General features: G+C 44.6%; 1 protein-coding gene across 3 annotated transcripts in view; it reads right to left on the reverse strand.

Annotated features, from left to right (window-relative positions):
- Window positions 1-16,551, reverse strand: part of SCAMP1 (secretory carrier membrane protein 1) — a 92,588-nt gene extending 76,037 nt beyond the window's left edge. The window contains exons 1-2 of one of the 3 annotated variants that reach the window (XM_037902961.2): window positions 16,360-16,506; window positions 15,137-15,246 (exon numbers count right to left, since the gene is read on the reverse strand). Coding sequence is in view for 2 of the 3 variants with exons in the window: in XM_037902960.2 (XP_037758888.1) it covers window positions 16,360-16,416 (57 nt within the window). In the remaining variant the exon portion in view is untranslated. Of the gene's footprint in view, window positions 1-15,136; window positions 15,247-16,359 lie in introns of all 3 variants that reach the window. The other 2 variants (XM_037902960.2, XM_043547045.1) reach the window with 2 other exon arrangements.
- Between the last annotated feature and the right edge of the window lie 213 nt (window positions 16,552-16,764).

Below are 16,764 nucleotides of genomic sequence, written 5' to 3' on the forward strand. Positions count from 1 at the left end.
ACGATGTGATCCCACCACTCAGTGCTTGTTTCCTGAGTCCAAAAGTGGCATTCCACTGTGGTCAGCACCTCCGTGAATGCCACAACCATTCTCGTGTCATAGCTACTGTGTGTGGCAAGATCAATGTCGCACTCCTCTTGCCTTTGTAGTTTAAGGAATAACTACCACCACTCGTGACATGTTTGTCAGTTCGAGCAGCATTCTTGTCAACAGCTCGGGATCCATTCCTGCAGCCAGAAAGAGGCAGGGCAGGGCGCACAATACACAAACCATTGAAAAACGGTGCCAAATGCGGACAGAAGAATAGGGATTTCTGGGATGCAAAGCAATGCATCAAGGGGCATTGGGACTGGACGCAGGATGCCCCGCAACCCCTTCTGCCTTCCCACAAGTCTTAGCAGCCACAGAGAAAGAGGTGCTCTGTGGGATAGCTGCCCAGAGTGCACCACTCCGAATAGCGCCGCAAGTGCTGCAAGTCTGAACACGTTATTGCGCAGGCAGCTGTCAGTGTGAACACACAACAGCAGTTTTCCTTTGGCGCTCTCTAAGCGGCGCTGTAACGGCTAGAGCTGTAACTTTGCTAGTGTAGACATGCCCTTAGTTTTTCCAATATTAATCCTACCCTTGAAATTTCATTAGGACTTACTAGCTATATGTACACACAATTAATCTACAATTAATTAAGATTTTAATTAATGTACCAATCACTACAGTATTTAGGTGACAAATAAAAAGATTAGTGCCTCCACTACATCCTGAATTCTGTGCTCCACCACTGGTGAAATCGAGAATTCACAAGCCAGAAAGTTGCTATTGACTGAAAAAGACTGACACAAACAGATGAATATTGCATTGTGAAGATCAAGGAGGTTTGTTTCTTTCCATACTAAGAGAGCAAGAACAGCCAGAGCCCCAGAGTTCCTGGCCACCGCTGCCACTACTGCTACTCTGGGGCTCCACCGGTGATTTAAACGGCCCAGGGCTCCCAGCCGCCGCTACCACAGCTGGAGCCCTGGGCCCTTTAAATCACCGGTGGAGCCCCAGGGTAGCAGTGGCCGGAGCCCCGCGGCTCCGGCAGCTTGTTAAAGGGCCCAGGGCTCCGGCTCTTTAAATCACTACCAGAGCCCTGGGGTAGCGCTAGCAGCAGCCGGCAGCCCTGGGCCCTTTAAATCACCGCCGGGCTGCGCTGAAGGGCTGGCTGCAGGAGTCTGGCCCCAGCCCTGCCCATTCCAGTTGAGCCGCTCCCCGACCTTGCTCAGGACCCCGGCCGCCCTGTGTGCTGTTAAGTCCCTTAAGTTACTTTCACCCCTGAGTATACTCTTAAAACTCTAAACCCTATTTAGGAAAAGTTAAAAGAAAATCTGCATAATTAAAATCTCCAATACAGAACTTCGCAAGGATTTGAAGAGATGAGAATATTTTAAAATCAAAGTATGGCAGGGTAGTAAAACCACATACATATATGCGTTCAACTATAGTAAAGAAGTATATACAGAGAAATTCACTGGGTATATTTTGTGTGTGCGCAGGATGACCATTAAGAGTAGTGCACGTATACATAAGGCAGCAGAGATAATTCTGGGATTTAAAAAAGGCTATGGAAATGCCACATAGAAACATTTTAACAAACTATGGCAAACAGGCAGGGCTTGCCTTCACTGCAGTGTTAGCGCAAGTAATGTACACTCAAGTTAATCCTGAGTTAGCTGAGCTTGTGCAAGAGTAATAACACTTTGAAAAACTAAATCTGCACACGTCTGTATCAGCAGCACAGAGTAGCTGAGTCTCACTGCATTACTAGCTCCAGCACCATCAGCGCTCTAGTTTAAAGCCTCACGTAACTGGAGCTAGAGACTTGTATGTGCAGGGGAGTCAGGTGAAAGGTAAACACTTGAGTTTACCTTGAGCTAACACTGAATACAAGTCCTTAGACATGTGCTTGGCTCTACTCACTGTAAGTAATCATACTGAGTTCAATACATTCAGTTAAGCATGTGCTGAAGTATTTGCAGGATCAGGGCCCATGTTATAATTTAGCAAGATCTAATTGTATTCTGTTCATGTTCTCTTACCACACCCACTACTTAGCAGTATGCCTTTACTGTAAGAGCATTAACTTTCACAATTCTGAATTAAGCCTACCTTATGCTCCAAATCCACACTGAGCTCTGAACTCGCAGACCTTGTGTGTCTGCTCAGAGCCACAATGAAGTGAACAGGAAACTGACAGTGCAGAGCTCAGTGAAAGATCCAGGATATAGAGCCCAATCCTGCAGTTGCTGTAGAAGCAAAACCTGTTGCTATCAGAAGGAGTATGCAGCTACTGAAAGGAAGTTTTCTATCTCAATAAATTATTGCCATTCACTGAAATAATGTCAATATATATTTACTGTAGAGTGTGAGGGGTGTGTACTCCACAGGTGGCGATAGGGTTAGTGTGGGCCTGAGGCGAATTGAGTAGCAGCCTGCACTGGAGGGTGGGCCAGGCTGAATTGATGAGGAAGCCTAGCTTTTGGTGAGGGGAGGAGAGGGAGGAAGAAACACTGGTAGAGGACTATAAACAGAGGAAGTTTAGAGCAGAAAGAAAGGAACTTTGCAGTTACTCTCTGGGATTAGAGAGTAGGGAGACCAGGAGGGTCAGGGAGAGAGACCAGGAGAGTAACCTCTGGGATCCTTGTCTGAGTAGAGTAGGTTGGCAAGAGTCCAGAACAGAGACAGGTGGCATGTCCTAAAAGAACAGCAGGAACTGGACTTCCTGGCAGAGAGCGCTGCAAGGAAGTTAAACAAGGAATAGGGCACAGGAAACTAGTGAGATGAAAGGTCAAACCCAATGAGGGCAGAAGTGGGTTTAAGTTTATACTTGCTAGTTTGGGATTTTGTTGGGGATTCCAGCAGAGGGCCCTGAGAGTCCAGACTCTAAAAATATGGTGGACCTAGAGAGGTTAGGGGGGAGAAAGCCTGGAAAAGGCTACAGTAGGAAGGAGTCTAGAGAGGCAGCAAAAAGGAGTTGAACAAAGTAGAACTTTGGCTGCTGGCTATAGGGTCTCTGGACAGGAACCAGTGTAGTGGGAGGGCCCAGGTACCCCTACCAGCAACTGGTAAGGTAGCATGAGACCCTGAGGAGGGGACAAGGACAATGGAGAGCCCTGAGAAAAGGGCACTAGGACCACAAGGACCAGATTTAGGGCTAAAGACCTTCTTGTAAGGACACTATTTTATTTGAATTTAGTTACTCTGGCACAGTGTGAGAGACTAAACCATGACCTGGCTGGCATGCTGAGTCTCCGGAAGAGGCATACTACCATGAAACTCAAGTGACCATCAGCAAAGGGTGCTAGACAAGAGAGAGCTGCCATGCCGCACCCAGCCACAAGGGGGTGTACCAGAAGTAAATCCACTCTTCCACATGGAATTACTCTAGAATTATATGTAAGAGTAAAAAAAATTGAAACTGGCCTGAGTGTTACCGTAGCCTCATAGCCTTTGGAACTTTATAAAATTATCTGAAACATTTCTGACATTAGTAGACTGTTGATTTATTGGCAACTACAACAGTGTTTATTTCCACTCTATGTTTCCAATACTGTATAAAGAAACAGGAAGAGAAAAGGCAGGACACTAGAGGTCAAGAGGTTTGAAATTCATTTCAGAAAGAACTTTTGGTTTTATTGCCATGATTTATACAAAAATAAATCAAGATATATATTCCACATTGACAAAATCCATTCAAGGATATACAAGTTTACTGTATAAAGTTCATTGAAAAACAAAACATAAATAAATGAAAAAAATATGAGTAATACAAAATAGTCTGTGATAGTACTAGCACTTTAAAAATATTAAGTATAACTTCTACTTCACTTAAATAGTAGATTGGATAGATTTTTTCCAGGACAGTTTTCACTGGAAAATGAATCTCCTGAAAAGTTTTGAAAAAGCTGTTTCCTATTACCATTCCTTTAACTGTTACCTGTTTTGTTCTTTCATTTTTTCTTGACCCTCAAAAATATTTAATCTTGGATTACAGACTCCTGTTTTAAAGAGGGATACTTTCAATCTGAAAGCTTATCAATTATTTAAAAAATTCAACAGCATTTTCAGGTATGCCATTTAGAGTTATTTTAGCAATCCCAAAATTAACACCATTCTGTGCAGTATTGTTTACATGTGCCAAAAATATAATACCACAAAGAGAAAATAAAACTTGAAAACTAACAAGTGTTATACTATAAAATAAGTTCCTTTAATTCCAGCAGATGCCACCTGGAAAGGCATAGTTTAAGGCCTGTCTATACTTCAAACTTCTTGTGTGTTAACTTCAGTTATTTCACATTAAAATGGTCTTCAATCCAAAAACATTTTTTGTTGTTGCCAATCGTGTGGTGTTTTAATGCACATTAAAGCCACTTTGCAAGTCGGTTTACAGATATGCATGATGAGGTTACCCATAGCACAGTAGGTGTGAAACAACTGTTGGACATCTGCCGGGTCCTCCTACTCTTAACCCATACTACCTTACTAGCTACCTAGGATCCTGTTTACCTGTGCGTTATCTAGTACTTTGGGACCATCCTGACTGGAAGTCAACTCCCCATTCCAATGGCTGGAGTGTGGCAAGATTTTGTCTTTTGCTATTCCAGCTTGTGTGAAGTTCACAAGCCTAATTCCACAGTATGCATCCGATGAAGTGAGCTGTAGCTCACGAAAGCTTATGCTCAAATAAATTGGTTAGTCTCTAAGGTGCCACAAGTACTCCTTTTCTTTTTGCGAATATAGACTAACACGGCTGTTACTCTGAAACAAGCCTAATTATGACTCATGCTTCACTGTGGTCTTGTGCTGAGATCCAGCACTTCATTGCCTTCTGAGGAGAGAAGCTTGATCAGTCACATCTGAATGGCAGTTGCTTACCAGCTGAACAAGCAGCTGTAACAACAAATGCAGGACAGAAAGCACAGCTGGGACATCCCAGAGCCACAGTAAGGCAATGGCTCTCCAGCTGGCAAAAAGGACTAGTAAGTATTGTGAGACCACTAAGAGACCTACCAACTTCTGCTGGTACTATGAGAAGCTGGACCATACGTTTGCTGGAGATCATCCCACTCAACAAGAGCATATTGTGGATTCCCCAACAAATCCTCCAAACCAGGATCTTGTTGACTTGGTGAACCTGGAGCCAAACAGTTTCAGAGATCTAGGGGCACCCTCAATCAAAAAAGGATCAACCTGAACTACAGGCAAAAGACCCAAACTGTGGAGGGGATCAATTCCAGTAAGTATGCAACGATACTACAGTAGAATTGGACAGCTGGGTTTGAACAACTTAGTTTAGGCACCATAAAGTTTACCTTCACTCTGCTTCCTGAGGTTTTAAACACCACACCTAACCTAATGAAAATGACGGATGTGCTGGAGACCGTACAAACCCTTCATGCCTTTATTTCTTTAAATACGCCAACACACAATCACCACTTAAGCTTGCAGTGTACCACCACACACAATCCCACAGCAGCATTTACTGGTCTCTCACCCACCCATTGATTTCTCTCGCCCACACCAGAGACTGTTCTAAATAGACAATTATTTTAGCAGCAAATACAGAAAAGAAAAATGGAAAAAAAAACATGTTTCTAACTCAGGGTTTCATTAATAATCAAAGCTTTGAGCTAACATGAGTTAGGAATCAAATTGTCCAAATTATGCTAGACATTTCCAAGAAAGATATATTTTAAGACGCTTAACAATTCACACACATACCCTTACGTACTGCAGAATTCTATTAATTTTGAAGTACACCTTATGCTGATCCACAAGTGTTAAATATGAAAACTTAAAAGCACAGATAGTGCTCTAATTTGGCACAAAGATTGACTGGCAATGCAGCTCTCTTGGCACCGCCCATATTGCTTGTGGTTCCCTTTCACTCCTGCAACAGATCTGGGGCAGCCATACCTTTCTGGACAGGAGGATTCTGTCTTTTGGGGACACAACACAGGATAACATCCTCCAACGTAAGGACAGTCTGCAGAAGTACACATGCATTTACTAGGTCTCACTGATGCAGCCTCTTTAATTTGCCACCCTATCACTCACAACCCATCTGGAATTTAGTTCCCCTATCTCACACTGGCAGAAAACCCCCCCTTCTCCACTTCTCCTGCCACCCACCTCTCAGACCTGGGGGCTCCTACACAGAGGAAAAAGATTGTGTAAACATCTTACCATGTCCAATCTCACCCAAGACTGGGAAGAGCCTATGGGAAAGGAAATCTCAAAGTGAGGGGGGAAAGCAACATTTTATCAGTGTTGGCATACAGGCTACAATTTCAACAGCTTGGGTTCCCCCCAACACACACACATTTTCCCTATAGCACCAGCATCAAGAAAAGGAAAGAGAAAGGACAAGAGAAAGGACTAGCACATCACAGACAGCACCTAGGGATGGAGAGACAAACAATCCTCTCGGATCATATGACCTTGAAACTTTCTATCTTTTCAGAATTCATAAAGCTGTGCAATGAGTTTTTATGCTCTTAACATTCAAACTGGTATTCATTGGTACTGAAGTATTGGAAGTGTTTACAGCCACAGTTTTAAGTGTGCAGCATCATGTCACAACAGTAACATGAGCATAATATACACTATATTCACACTGAGTGCCTTAAAAACCTCAAACAAAAAGGATAATACACTTATCTATGGATTAAATTCTTGTACTATGACACCCACATAAGAAAAAACATGCTAATAAATGGCTTCCACAGAAACCACATACACACTTTACAATGGCACCTGGACTCAAAGTATGAGCTGCATGCACACCTTACTCAGTGCCTCTGAGTAGATGCATCATTTGGTAGATGTCTCCATTTGGCTTTTCAAAATCATCATACACTGTGCCCAGCACTTGCTCCCATCCATTTGAAAAGCTCTCTCCCTTCTTCTCTCAAACGTTGTGCAAAACACAGCAAACAGCTATCATAACAGAAAGATGTTTCTCATCAGCCTCGGGTTCTTCCATCTATTCTCCATCTTCCAAATGTACATTCCACAGTCATTTCTGCAACTACTCCGTGTATAGATACATAGTTCCTTTCATGTATCGAAGTGTTCAGTAAAAGGTTTCACCCAGAATGAGTGGTGGAATGACAGAACCATTGATGCAAAAGTTCTACTTGTCACTGCAGAAAGTCCAGACTTTCTGGTAGCATGGCCCTTATTGAATATCCCACACATATACTGTGGAACTTTCCATGGTTATCAACCAGGCCTTGCATTACCATGGAGAAGTACCCTTTTCCATTTATGAACTTCAAGGCCAGGTGCAGGAGGCAAAGAATAGGCACATGGGTCCCATCACTGACCCCAGTATAAGTTGGCAAACGCAACTGTGAAAACCTATTAATAATTTCCTGTATATTTCCCAATCTGACCCAGGGGACACAACTCTCTAGACCAGTGGTTCTCCAACATTTTTTTTCCCCCACGGACCACTTGAAAATTGCTGAGGGTCTCAGCAGACCACTTAATGATCTTTCCAAATGTTGTTTGTACCTTTAGCTAACTATTGTAAAGCGCTTTGGATTAAAGAGCTATATAAAAAAAACCTTAACCAACTTTTTTTGTTCTACAAATAAAAGCACACAACTTATTTTAAATATCAGTAGTCTTACCTTTCTAATGAGATGGATGTGCTTGTTTTTGTGAGCAAAGTTCAAGGAAGTCAGGTGTAATGTTTGTCAGCTTTAGTCTTAGGTCAGGTTCAGCATTCATCCTGCTTCTGTATTTGGACTTGAGGGCAGTAAGTGATGAAAATCCTGTCTCACACAGGTACGTAGTAGCAAATGGCATCAGAAAACACACTGCTTTGTCTGCAAGTTCTGGGTACTCTTCAGTTCTTTGAATCCAAAACTCAATTATGGAATGTCTTAAATTCTGACCGTAATGTTTTGTTGCAAGAAGGCGCCAACAAGCACTCTTGTGCCTTATTGGACAAACCAGAAGGCAGCTCACTGATTTCAATTCCAAAAGGATTACGTATCCAGTCGTTTGGTTCAGCTGCTACTGGAAAGCAATCTTTAAACTGTTGCTTAAGAGCAACAAGATGTTCTTCGATGTCTTTTTTTTTTTTTTTTTTTGGGGGGGGGGGGGTGTCAAGAACCAGTTCATTTTCAGACAGAAAACCTCTCTTTCCCACTCATAACCTGATATATGCAAGAAGATTTGCAACGACAGCAATATCAGTCGTCTCGTCCAATTGCAATGCAGAATACCTACTGTTGTTCATATGTTTCACAAGAATGTCTTTAACATTAGCTGCCATATCTTGAATTCTGCGTGACACAGTGTCATTTGAAAGAGGCACACAATCTAACTGCTTTGCTGTCTTCTCTCCACACATTATAAATGCAAATTCTTTAGCTGCAGGCAGAATAAGTTCTTCCCCAATTGTGTGAGGCTTCCCCACTTTGGCAATTTGAAGGCTTGCATGATATGAAGCTTCCAGGGCCTTTACATTTACTGTTGCATGAGCAAACATTGTTCTTTTCCCTTCAGTTTGCACTGAAAAAATTCAAGAGGTTTATCTTTGAAAGCAGCATGATTTGTCATCAAATAGCGCCGGAGGTTTGCAGGCTTCAAGCTTTCATTAGCTAGCACTGCGTAGCATAACACACATTGTGGCCTTGGTTCATCTTGTTCACCAGTCCCTATAAAGCCTAAATTAATATAGCTTGAGTGGTATTGTCTTACCGTTTTTCAGAATTTCAGTGTATTTTCATTATTGGTACTCATACTGGTTCCTAGTAAACAGGGGTCTGCACTCAAAATTTCCTTTGCAGATGAATGTTCGCTTGCTGTACTCTCATGTTTGATTTTGAACTTTTTGCTGATCTCACCATCACTGGTTTAATTATTTTTTGTTTTCTTTAGAAAATATCCCATTTTCAACCACAAATCCATTTCTGGGACTTGACTACTATCCTACTTACTGGACTGACAACGGTTACATTTTTTGAAAAAGCACTAGGTTCTGGTACAGTCAGTACATCTCTCCACAAGACAATGACCACCAATAAATACAATATAGGTAGGTTAGCTGAATTGCATCCAATGAAAACCACGCATATACATCTGAAAAATGCAACCAATTAAAACTATGTATGTAGTGTAGTAGGGTACCAATTTAAAGAAACACGTTTCACTTCTGGATTAAATGTGAATAAAAATAAAAACACCAAAGGCCCAATTAAATAATCTACTCCTACCATAGACCACTAAATCTTCAGGGAAAGCTGCTCTCAAAAAATCAAAATTCTGCCAAAACACTAACATGCTACAGGCTTTTGCAGTTCACAAAACTATCCCTCTTCCATGCATATTATCTGCACCCGTAGCTCAGCTTTAAGATGCTAAACAAATCTATGAGTCAACTAGAAATAGTCATGCTCTCATTGTAAATATTAATACAGTATTTTCTGATACTGGAAAGGAGAGTAAAAGGCATTTACTCAGACTTATGCAATTTCTCTCAGATCTCCACTCTAAAATTACTACTTCACACACACACACACACACACACAGAACAGTAAAAATAAGTAACAAAGCGAAACAAACAGCAAAACAGAACCACAAACAAATGACATCACTGAAAATACGAAGGGAAGTAAAACATCAAGTGGTTGGTTATGGGTATTTAAGATCCACGCTGTGCAAATGCAACAGAGCCCTGTAGAAAAAGGCAAAGTTCTCCTGATTTCACATTGTGTGCGTCACCAATGTAAACCACCACCCTATACCGGAAACCTACTGATCGTTATACTTACCTACATGCCTCCACCTTTCATCCAGACCACCTCACATAATCCATTGTCTACAGCCAAGCTTTAAGATACCACCTCATTTGCTCCAATCCCTCAGACAGAGAAAAACATCTACAGGATCTCTATCAAGCGTTCTTAAAACTACAATACCCTCCTGCTAAAGGGAAGAAACTCATCGATAGAGCCAGAAGGGTACCCAGAAGTCACCTACTACAGGACAGGCCCAGCAAAGAAAGTAACAGACCACCACTAGCCATCACCTTCAGCCCCCAACTAAAACCTCTCCAGCGAATCAAGGAACTATAACCTATCCTGAAGGACACTCTCTCACAGACCCTGGGAGACTGGCCAGTCCTCGCTTACAGACAGCCCCCCAACCTGAAGCAAATACTCACCAGCAACTACATACCACACAACAAAAACACTAACCCAGGAACTTATCCCTGCAACAAACCCTGTTGCCAACTGTGTCCACATATCTATTCAAGGGACACCATCAGGGGACCTAACCACTTCAGCCACACCATCAGGGGCTCGTTCACCTGCACATCTACCAAGAGAAGTTACTAGATCGCAGGCCCTGGTTCTTCTGGGAGACGTCAATCACCCTAATATCTGCTGGGAGAGCAACACAGTGGTGCACAGACAATCCAAGAAGTTTTTGGAAAGTGTAGGGGACAATTTCCTGGTGCAAGTGCTGAAGGAACCAAGTAGGGGCAGAGCTCTTCTTGACCTGCTGCTCACAAACCGGGAAGAATTACTAGGGAATTAGAAGCAAAAGTGGATGGGAACGTGCGAGGCAGTGACCATGAGATGGTCGAGTTCAGGACAAAAGGAAGAAAGGAGAGCAGCAGAATACGGACCCTGGACTTCAGAAAAGCAGACTTTGACTCCCTCAGGAAACTGATGGGCAGGATCCCCTGGGAGAATAACATGAGGGGGAAAGGTGTCCAGAAGAGCTGGCTGTATTTTAAAGAATCCTTATTGAGATTACAGGGAAAAACCATCCCGATCTGTAGAAAGAATAGTAAACATGGAAGGTGACCAGCTTGGCTTAACAGCGAAATCCCTGTTGATCTTAAGCACAAAAAAGAAGCTTACAAGAAGTGGAAGCTTGGACAAATGACCAGGGAGGAGTATAAAAATATTGCTCAGGCATGCAGGAGTGAAATCAGGAAGGCCAAATCACACTTGGAGTTGCAGCTAGCAAGAGATGTTAAGAGTAACAAGAAGGGTTTCTTCAGGTATGTTAGTAACAAGAAGAAAGTCAAGGAAAGTGTGGGCCCCTTACTGAATGAGGGAGGCAACGTAGTGACAGGCTAATGTACTCATTGCTTTTTTTGCCTCCGTCTTCACGAACAAGGTCAGCTCCCAGACTACTGCACTGGGCAGCACAGCATGGGGAGGAGGTGACCAGCCCTCTGTGGAAAAAGAAGTGGTTTGGTACTATTTAGAAAAGCTGGACGAGCACAAGTCCATGGGGCCGGATGCACTGCATCCGAGAGTGCTAAAGGAGTTGGCGGATGTGATTGCAGAGCCATTGGCCATTATCTTTGAAAACTCATGGCGATAGGGGGAGGTCCCAGACTACTGGAAAAAGGCTAATGTAGTGCCCATCTTTAGAAAAGGAGGATCTGGGGAACTACAGGCCAGTCAGCCTCACCTTAGTCCCTGGAAAAATCATGGAGCAGGTCCTCAAGGAATCAATCCTGAAGCACTTACATGAGAGGAAAGTGATCAGGAACAGTCAGCATGGATTCACCGAGGGCAAGTCATGCCTGACTAATCTAATTGCCTTCTATGATGAGATAACTGGCTCTGTGGATGAAGGGCAAGCAGTGGACCTGTTATTCCTTGACTTTAGCAAAGCTTTTAATATGGTCTCCCACAGTATTCTTGCCAGCAAGTATGGGCTGGATGAATGGACTATAAGGTGGACAGAAAGCTGGCTAGATCGTCTGGCTCAAAGGGTAGTGATCAATGGCCCCATGTCTAGTTGGCAGCTCGTATCAAGCGGAGTACCCCAAGGGTCGGTCCTAGGGCCGGTTTTGTTCAATATCTTCATTAATGATCTGGAGGATGGCGTGGACTGCATCCTCAGCAAATTTGCAGATGACACTAAACTGGCAGGAGTGGTAGATACGCTGGAGGGTAGGAATAGGATACAGAGGGCGCTCGACAAATTAGAGGATTGGGCCAAAAGAAATCTGATGAGGTTCAACAAGGACAAGTGTAGAGTCCTGCACTTAGGACGGAAGAATCCAATGCACCGCTACAGACTAGGGACCAAATCGCTAGGCAGCAGTCCTGCAGAAAAGGACCTAGGAGTTACAGTGGACGAGAAGCTGGATATGAGTCAACAGTGTGCCCTTGTTGCCAAAAAGGCCAATGGCATTTTGGGATGTATAAGTAGGGGCATTGCCAGCAGATTGAGGGACGTGATCGTTCCCCTCTATTCGACATTGGTGAACCCTCATCTGGAGTACTGTGTCCAGTTTTGGGCCCCACACTACAAGAAAGATGTGGAAAAATTGGAAAGAGTCCAGCGGAGGGCAACAAAAATGATTAGGGGACTGGAACACATGACTTACGAGGCTGAGGGAACTGGGATTGTTTAGTCTGCAGAAGAGAAGAATGAGGGGGGATTTGATAGCTGCTTTCAACGACCTGAAAGGGGGTTCCAAAGAGGATGGATCTAGACCGTTCTCAGTGGTAGCAGATGATAGAAAAAGGAGTAATGGTCTCCAGTTGCAGTGGGGGAGGTTTAGGTTGGATATTAGGAAAAACTTTTTCACTAGGAGGGTGGTGAAACACTGGAATGCGTTACCTAGGGAGGTGGTAGAATCTCCTTTCTTTGAGGTTTTTAAGGTCAGGCTTGACAAAGCCCTGATGGGATGATTTAGTTGGGGACTGGTCCTGCTTTGAGCAGGGGGTTGGACTAGATGACCTCCTGAGGTCCCTTCCAACACTAATATTCGATGATTCTATGTGATATATGCCATCATGTGCCAGCAATGCCCCTCTGCCATGTACATTGGCCAAACTGGACTGTCTCTACACAAAAGAATAAATGGACACAAATCAGACGTCAAGAATTATAATATTCAAAAACCAATCGGAGAACATTTCAACGTCTCTGGAGAAACTGCAGAACTGGAATTAATTTGCAAACTGGACACCATCAAATTAGGCCTGAATAAAGACTGGGAGTGGATGGATCACTACAAAAACTAAAAACTAATTTCCCCATGCTAATTTCCCCCTACTGTTACTCACACCTTCTTGTCAACTGTTTTGAAATGGGTCACCCTGATTACCGCTACAAAAGGGATTTTTCCTCCTGTTGATAATAGCCCACTTCCAGTTTAATTGAATTGTCTCGTTAGAACTGACCCCCCACTTGGTAAGGCAATCTATGTGTGTGTGTGCGCGCGCGCGCCTACTGTATTTTCCACTCCATGCATCTGATGAAGTGGGTTTTAGCCCACGAAAGCTTATGCCCCAAAAAATTTGTTAGTCTAAGGTGCCACGAGTACTCCTCATTGTTTTTGCTGATACAAACTAATACGGCTACCACTCTGAAACCAGTGGACTCGTTGAGTTTTTATAAGCCCTGGATCACATTAACACATGGCTTGGAGTTTGCAGACAGATCAAAGAGCTTGCAAATAAGGACTTTATCCTACAAAACACCTAGCAGCATCCAGACCAAACCTAGTGCTGCTTGCCACTTAAGAGTCAATGGGAGTACTCTGAAGAGCCAAAACTATACCCGATAAAGATCTGGCCTTAATGGTTTCCATACCTCTCCCCAAACATAATGGAAATCACTTGTCTGGACAAGTGATTTCCATTAAGTTTTAGCAGTAGTTTGGGGAGAGCAGTCTCTCCCACTCAGCAGCAGCTACTGAACTGGGCTGGGAAGGAGGGGGGCGTGTTTCTCCCCCACCATGGCAGCCACCGAGCTGGGGCTGGGAAGGAGGGCCGTCTCTCCCTGGCAGCCACAGCTCCGGTGCTGGGGAAAGTTGCCTCTTTCTCTGGCCACTGCAGCTCTGCAGGTCCCAAATTTCCCCTACCTTCCCTTCTCACCCCACTGCCCCCCCAACTATCTCCTATTTCCCCCACCTCACCCTACTGCTCCCTTCCACCTATTCCCTCCAAGGCCACCACCTCACCTTACATGTGCGTCTTCTCCAGGATCCAGGCACTTACGCCTGCACAGCTCCACTAATTAGGTGGGCGGCCGCCCAGGCGCACACTTTAGAGGGAACTATCCACAGACCACCTGAACAGAGCGTGTGTCCACAGACCGCAGTTTGAGAACCTCTGCTCTAGACAGCAGCGCACATCTTCATGACAACAGTCCTAACTGTCCAACTACCAACTCTGATGGGTTAGCAAATGACCAGTAGCAATCAGGGGGGAGGGCAAGCTCTCACATGGCTATGGCCACATGCTTCTCAATATTGAGGGCAACTTTCATATAGGTGTTCCACTGCACCAGCTTGAGCTCTGCACAGACTTTTAGGAAACTGGATTTTCACATCCTGAAGTTCTGCAGCAACTGTTTATCATCCCAGATTAACAACACTATTTTATTCCACCAGTCAGCAGAGCCCAAAAGCACTGTTCCGCAAAAAAATGTAGGTGAAGTCTCTGCTTAATTTCAAACTTCCTTTTTGCAGGTGGCCTTAGTGCCCTGGTTTTGAAATCATAGCATGAATATAGATGTGCTGTTTCCATTCATCACTATGAGGACTGAGAGATCGCAAGCATTTCTCCTCCACACAGCCTGACAGTGGTTTGAACATGGTGCATCTAAACAAGCAGTCTCCCCTCATTAGTTTGTGATTACACTTAAAAAAAAGTCCCCCCCCACAGCCACCTAGATGTGAAAGAGACATACAAAACAGGTGAAAGAGGCTCCATTGTTAAATTTATTGTACATAAAGTTATCAAAGGTACATAATAAAACTGCGGGGGGGGGGGGAGGGCGGAATTCTGTTATCACTTTAATCTATAATTTTTGGCATTACTACTACTAACAACTAGCTCTTATATAGCATTTTTCATCCATAGATCTCAAAGCACTTTACCAATAGTAGGTAAAATAGTAGATAAAAGACTTCAGAACACAATTGTGATTTAAGCTATCAGTGTTGTAGGATTGTATGTAACTTCTTTTACAGGATATGCAAATGCACCTACTTGGGGTATGCAGAAACTCAGCCTTTTGAAGCTTCACCCTGAGAAGGAAATGCATTACCTATTCACAGTCTCGTCAAAGACCAAAACTGGATAAAGGAGGGACTCACCTCTTCATGACTTTATGTGCTTGTTCTGAGCTGAAGCTGTGACGAACTTGTGACCACAGGGAAAATTCTTCTGTGGGGTTCAAAGGACTAATCACCAACCAGAGCCCTTGCTGGAGTGAGGGAGTGATCTCTGGTAAGCTTACTAGCATAACTGTTGGTTCTTTTATTATTTTTAATATGTTTTTCTTGTAACGCATATACCTTAAGAGTAACTGTACTTGATTAGAAAGAGCTGAGGGTAACTTAACTGTGACAACAACACTGTTTGCTATCTTTGAAAAGAAAAGAAAAGCAGGGGAAGGCAGGAAAACTAAAAGGAAGAATTTAGTGGCTTGTTTAATTTTTGAACTTTAACTCCAGTCCAAGAAAACCACGATCTGCACTTATTGCACCAGTTATAAATCCTTGCATTATAACAAAATACCAGTGGAGACCAAAAAAATGGAATCTTTGCTAACAGAAGGCGGTGAAGACTGAATATGAAGGAACCAACCTTAAAAGTTAAAAAACAACAACATGTACTTCCTTTGATGTGGAAGTTTTTATGGATGGTGACTGTGAAATGAGGCTTTTTGGAAGACTTACACCAGTTCTAGGATTTGTTTTAGATCGTCATGTTATCTTTGCCTTTTTGTTATTACACATCAGCCCGACCGTCCCGACCGTCCAGCACTTATTGCCTGGAAAGGGTGCTATCACTCGTGCACACAGACCCGCTGCGTAGCATCTACTGCCTGGTCCTTATGGGACAAGCCTGCAGAGTTACTTACTACAGCGATCATCGGCCCTTCTCCGGGACGCAGAGCTACAGACTCCTCCAGCGGTCTCCACAGCCCCCTCCCAACAGCCGCAGCAGGGCGCCGCCGCCGGGCGAAGGGAGACGCTACATTGTAACAGGGCAAAGCAACTCTCAGGTGTCCAGGCCCCGACCCAGTCTGCAGAAGGGGAGTGGAAGGGAGGCAGGGCCTGCGGGCGCCTCACAGCGCGGGGGTGTTGGGCAGGCCTGGAGGTGCGGACCTGAGGGCGCCTCTGCCCTGTGTTCCGGGGCACAAAGGCAGACTCCCAGGGCCTGCCGCGGAAGGAAGGACGGACCCGCAGGCAGCCCCCCGCCGGGTGCTTTCGCCCCCAGCGACTAGAAGACGCCCCAGCCCCAAGCTAGAAGGGGAAGGAATCCTCCGCCCCGGGAGTCGCCCGAAGCCCCCGGGGGCCGGCCTCGCCCTCACCTTGAAGGGGTTGTTGAGGTCCGGGTCCGCGAAGGGGTTACTGTCGAAGTCCGACATGGCGAGGGCGGGCGCTATGATCACCGGACGACGGCGGCGGCTCCACTCTAGCGCCCCACAAGCTACCCCTAAACCGATGTCACAAGCAGATCCGGTCTTGATCCCGCCCCCTGCCCGAGCAGCCAGCCAGCGAGCGAGATCCAAAATGGCCGCTCCGGAAGTGAGGTGTTAGGCGCGGCAATACCATCTTTACGCCTGGGAAAGGGACCCTACGCGTTTGGGGGACGGAGAGGAACGGTATCGTCTCATGGAACCCAAGCCAGGATAATCCTGTCCCCTCTCGAAATGCCCGTCTTGAAACCTCGCCGCTACCCCCTTGGAAGGGGTCTCCGACCCTGCTGCCTGAAC

This window comes from Chelonia mydas, chromosome 5 (assembly GCF_015237465.2).
Source record: "Chelonia mydas isolate rCheMyd1 chromosome 5, rCheMyd1.pri.v2, whole genome shotgun sequence".
Classification (NCBI taxonomy): Eukaryota; Metazoa; Chordata; order Testudines; family Cheloniidae; genus Chelonia; species Chelonia mydas.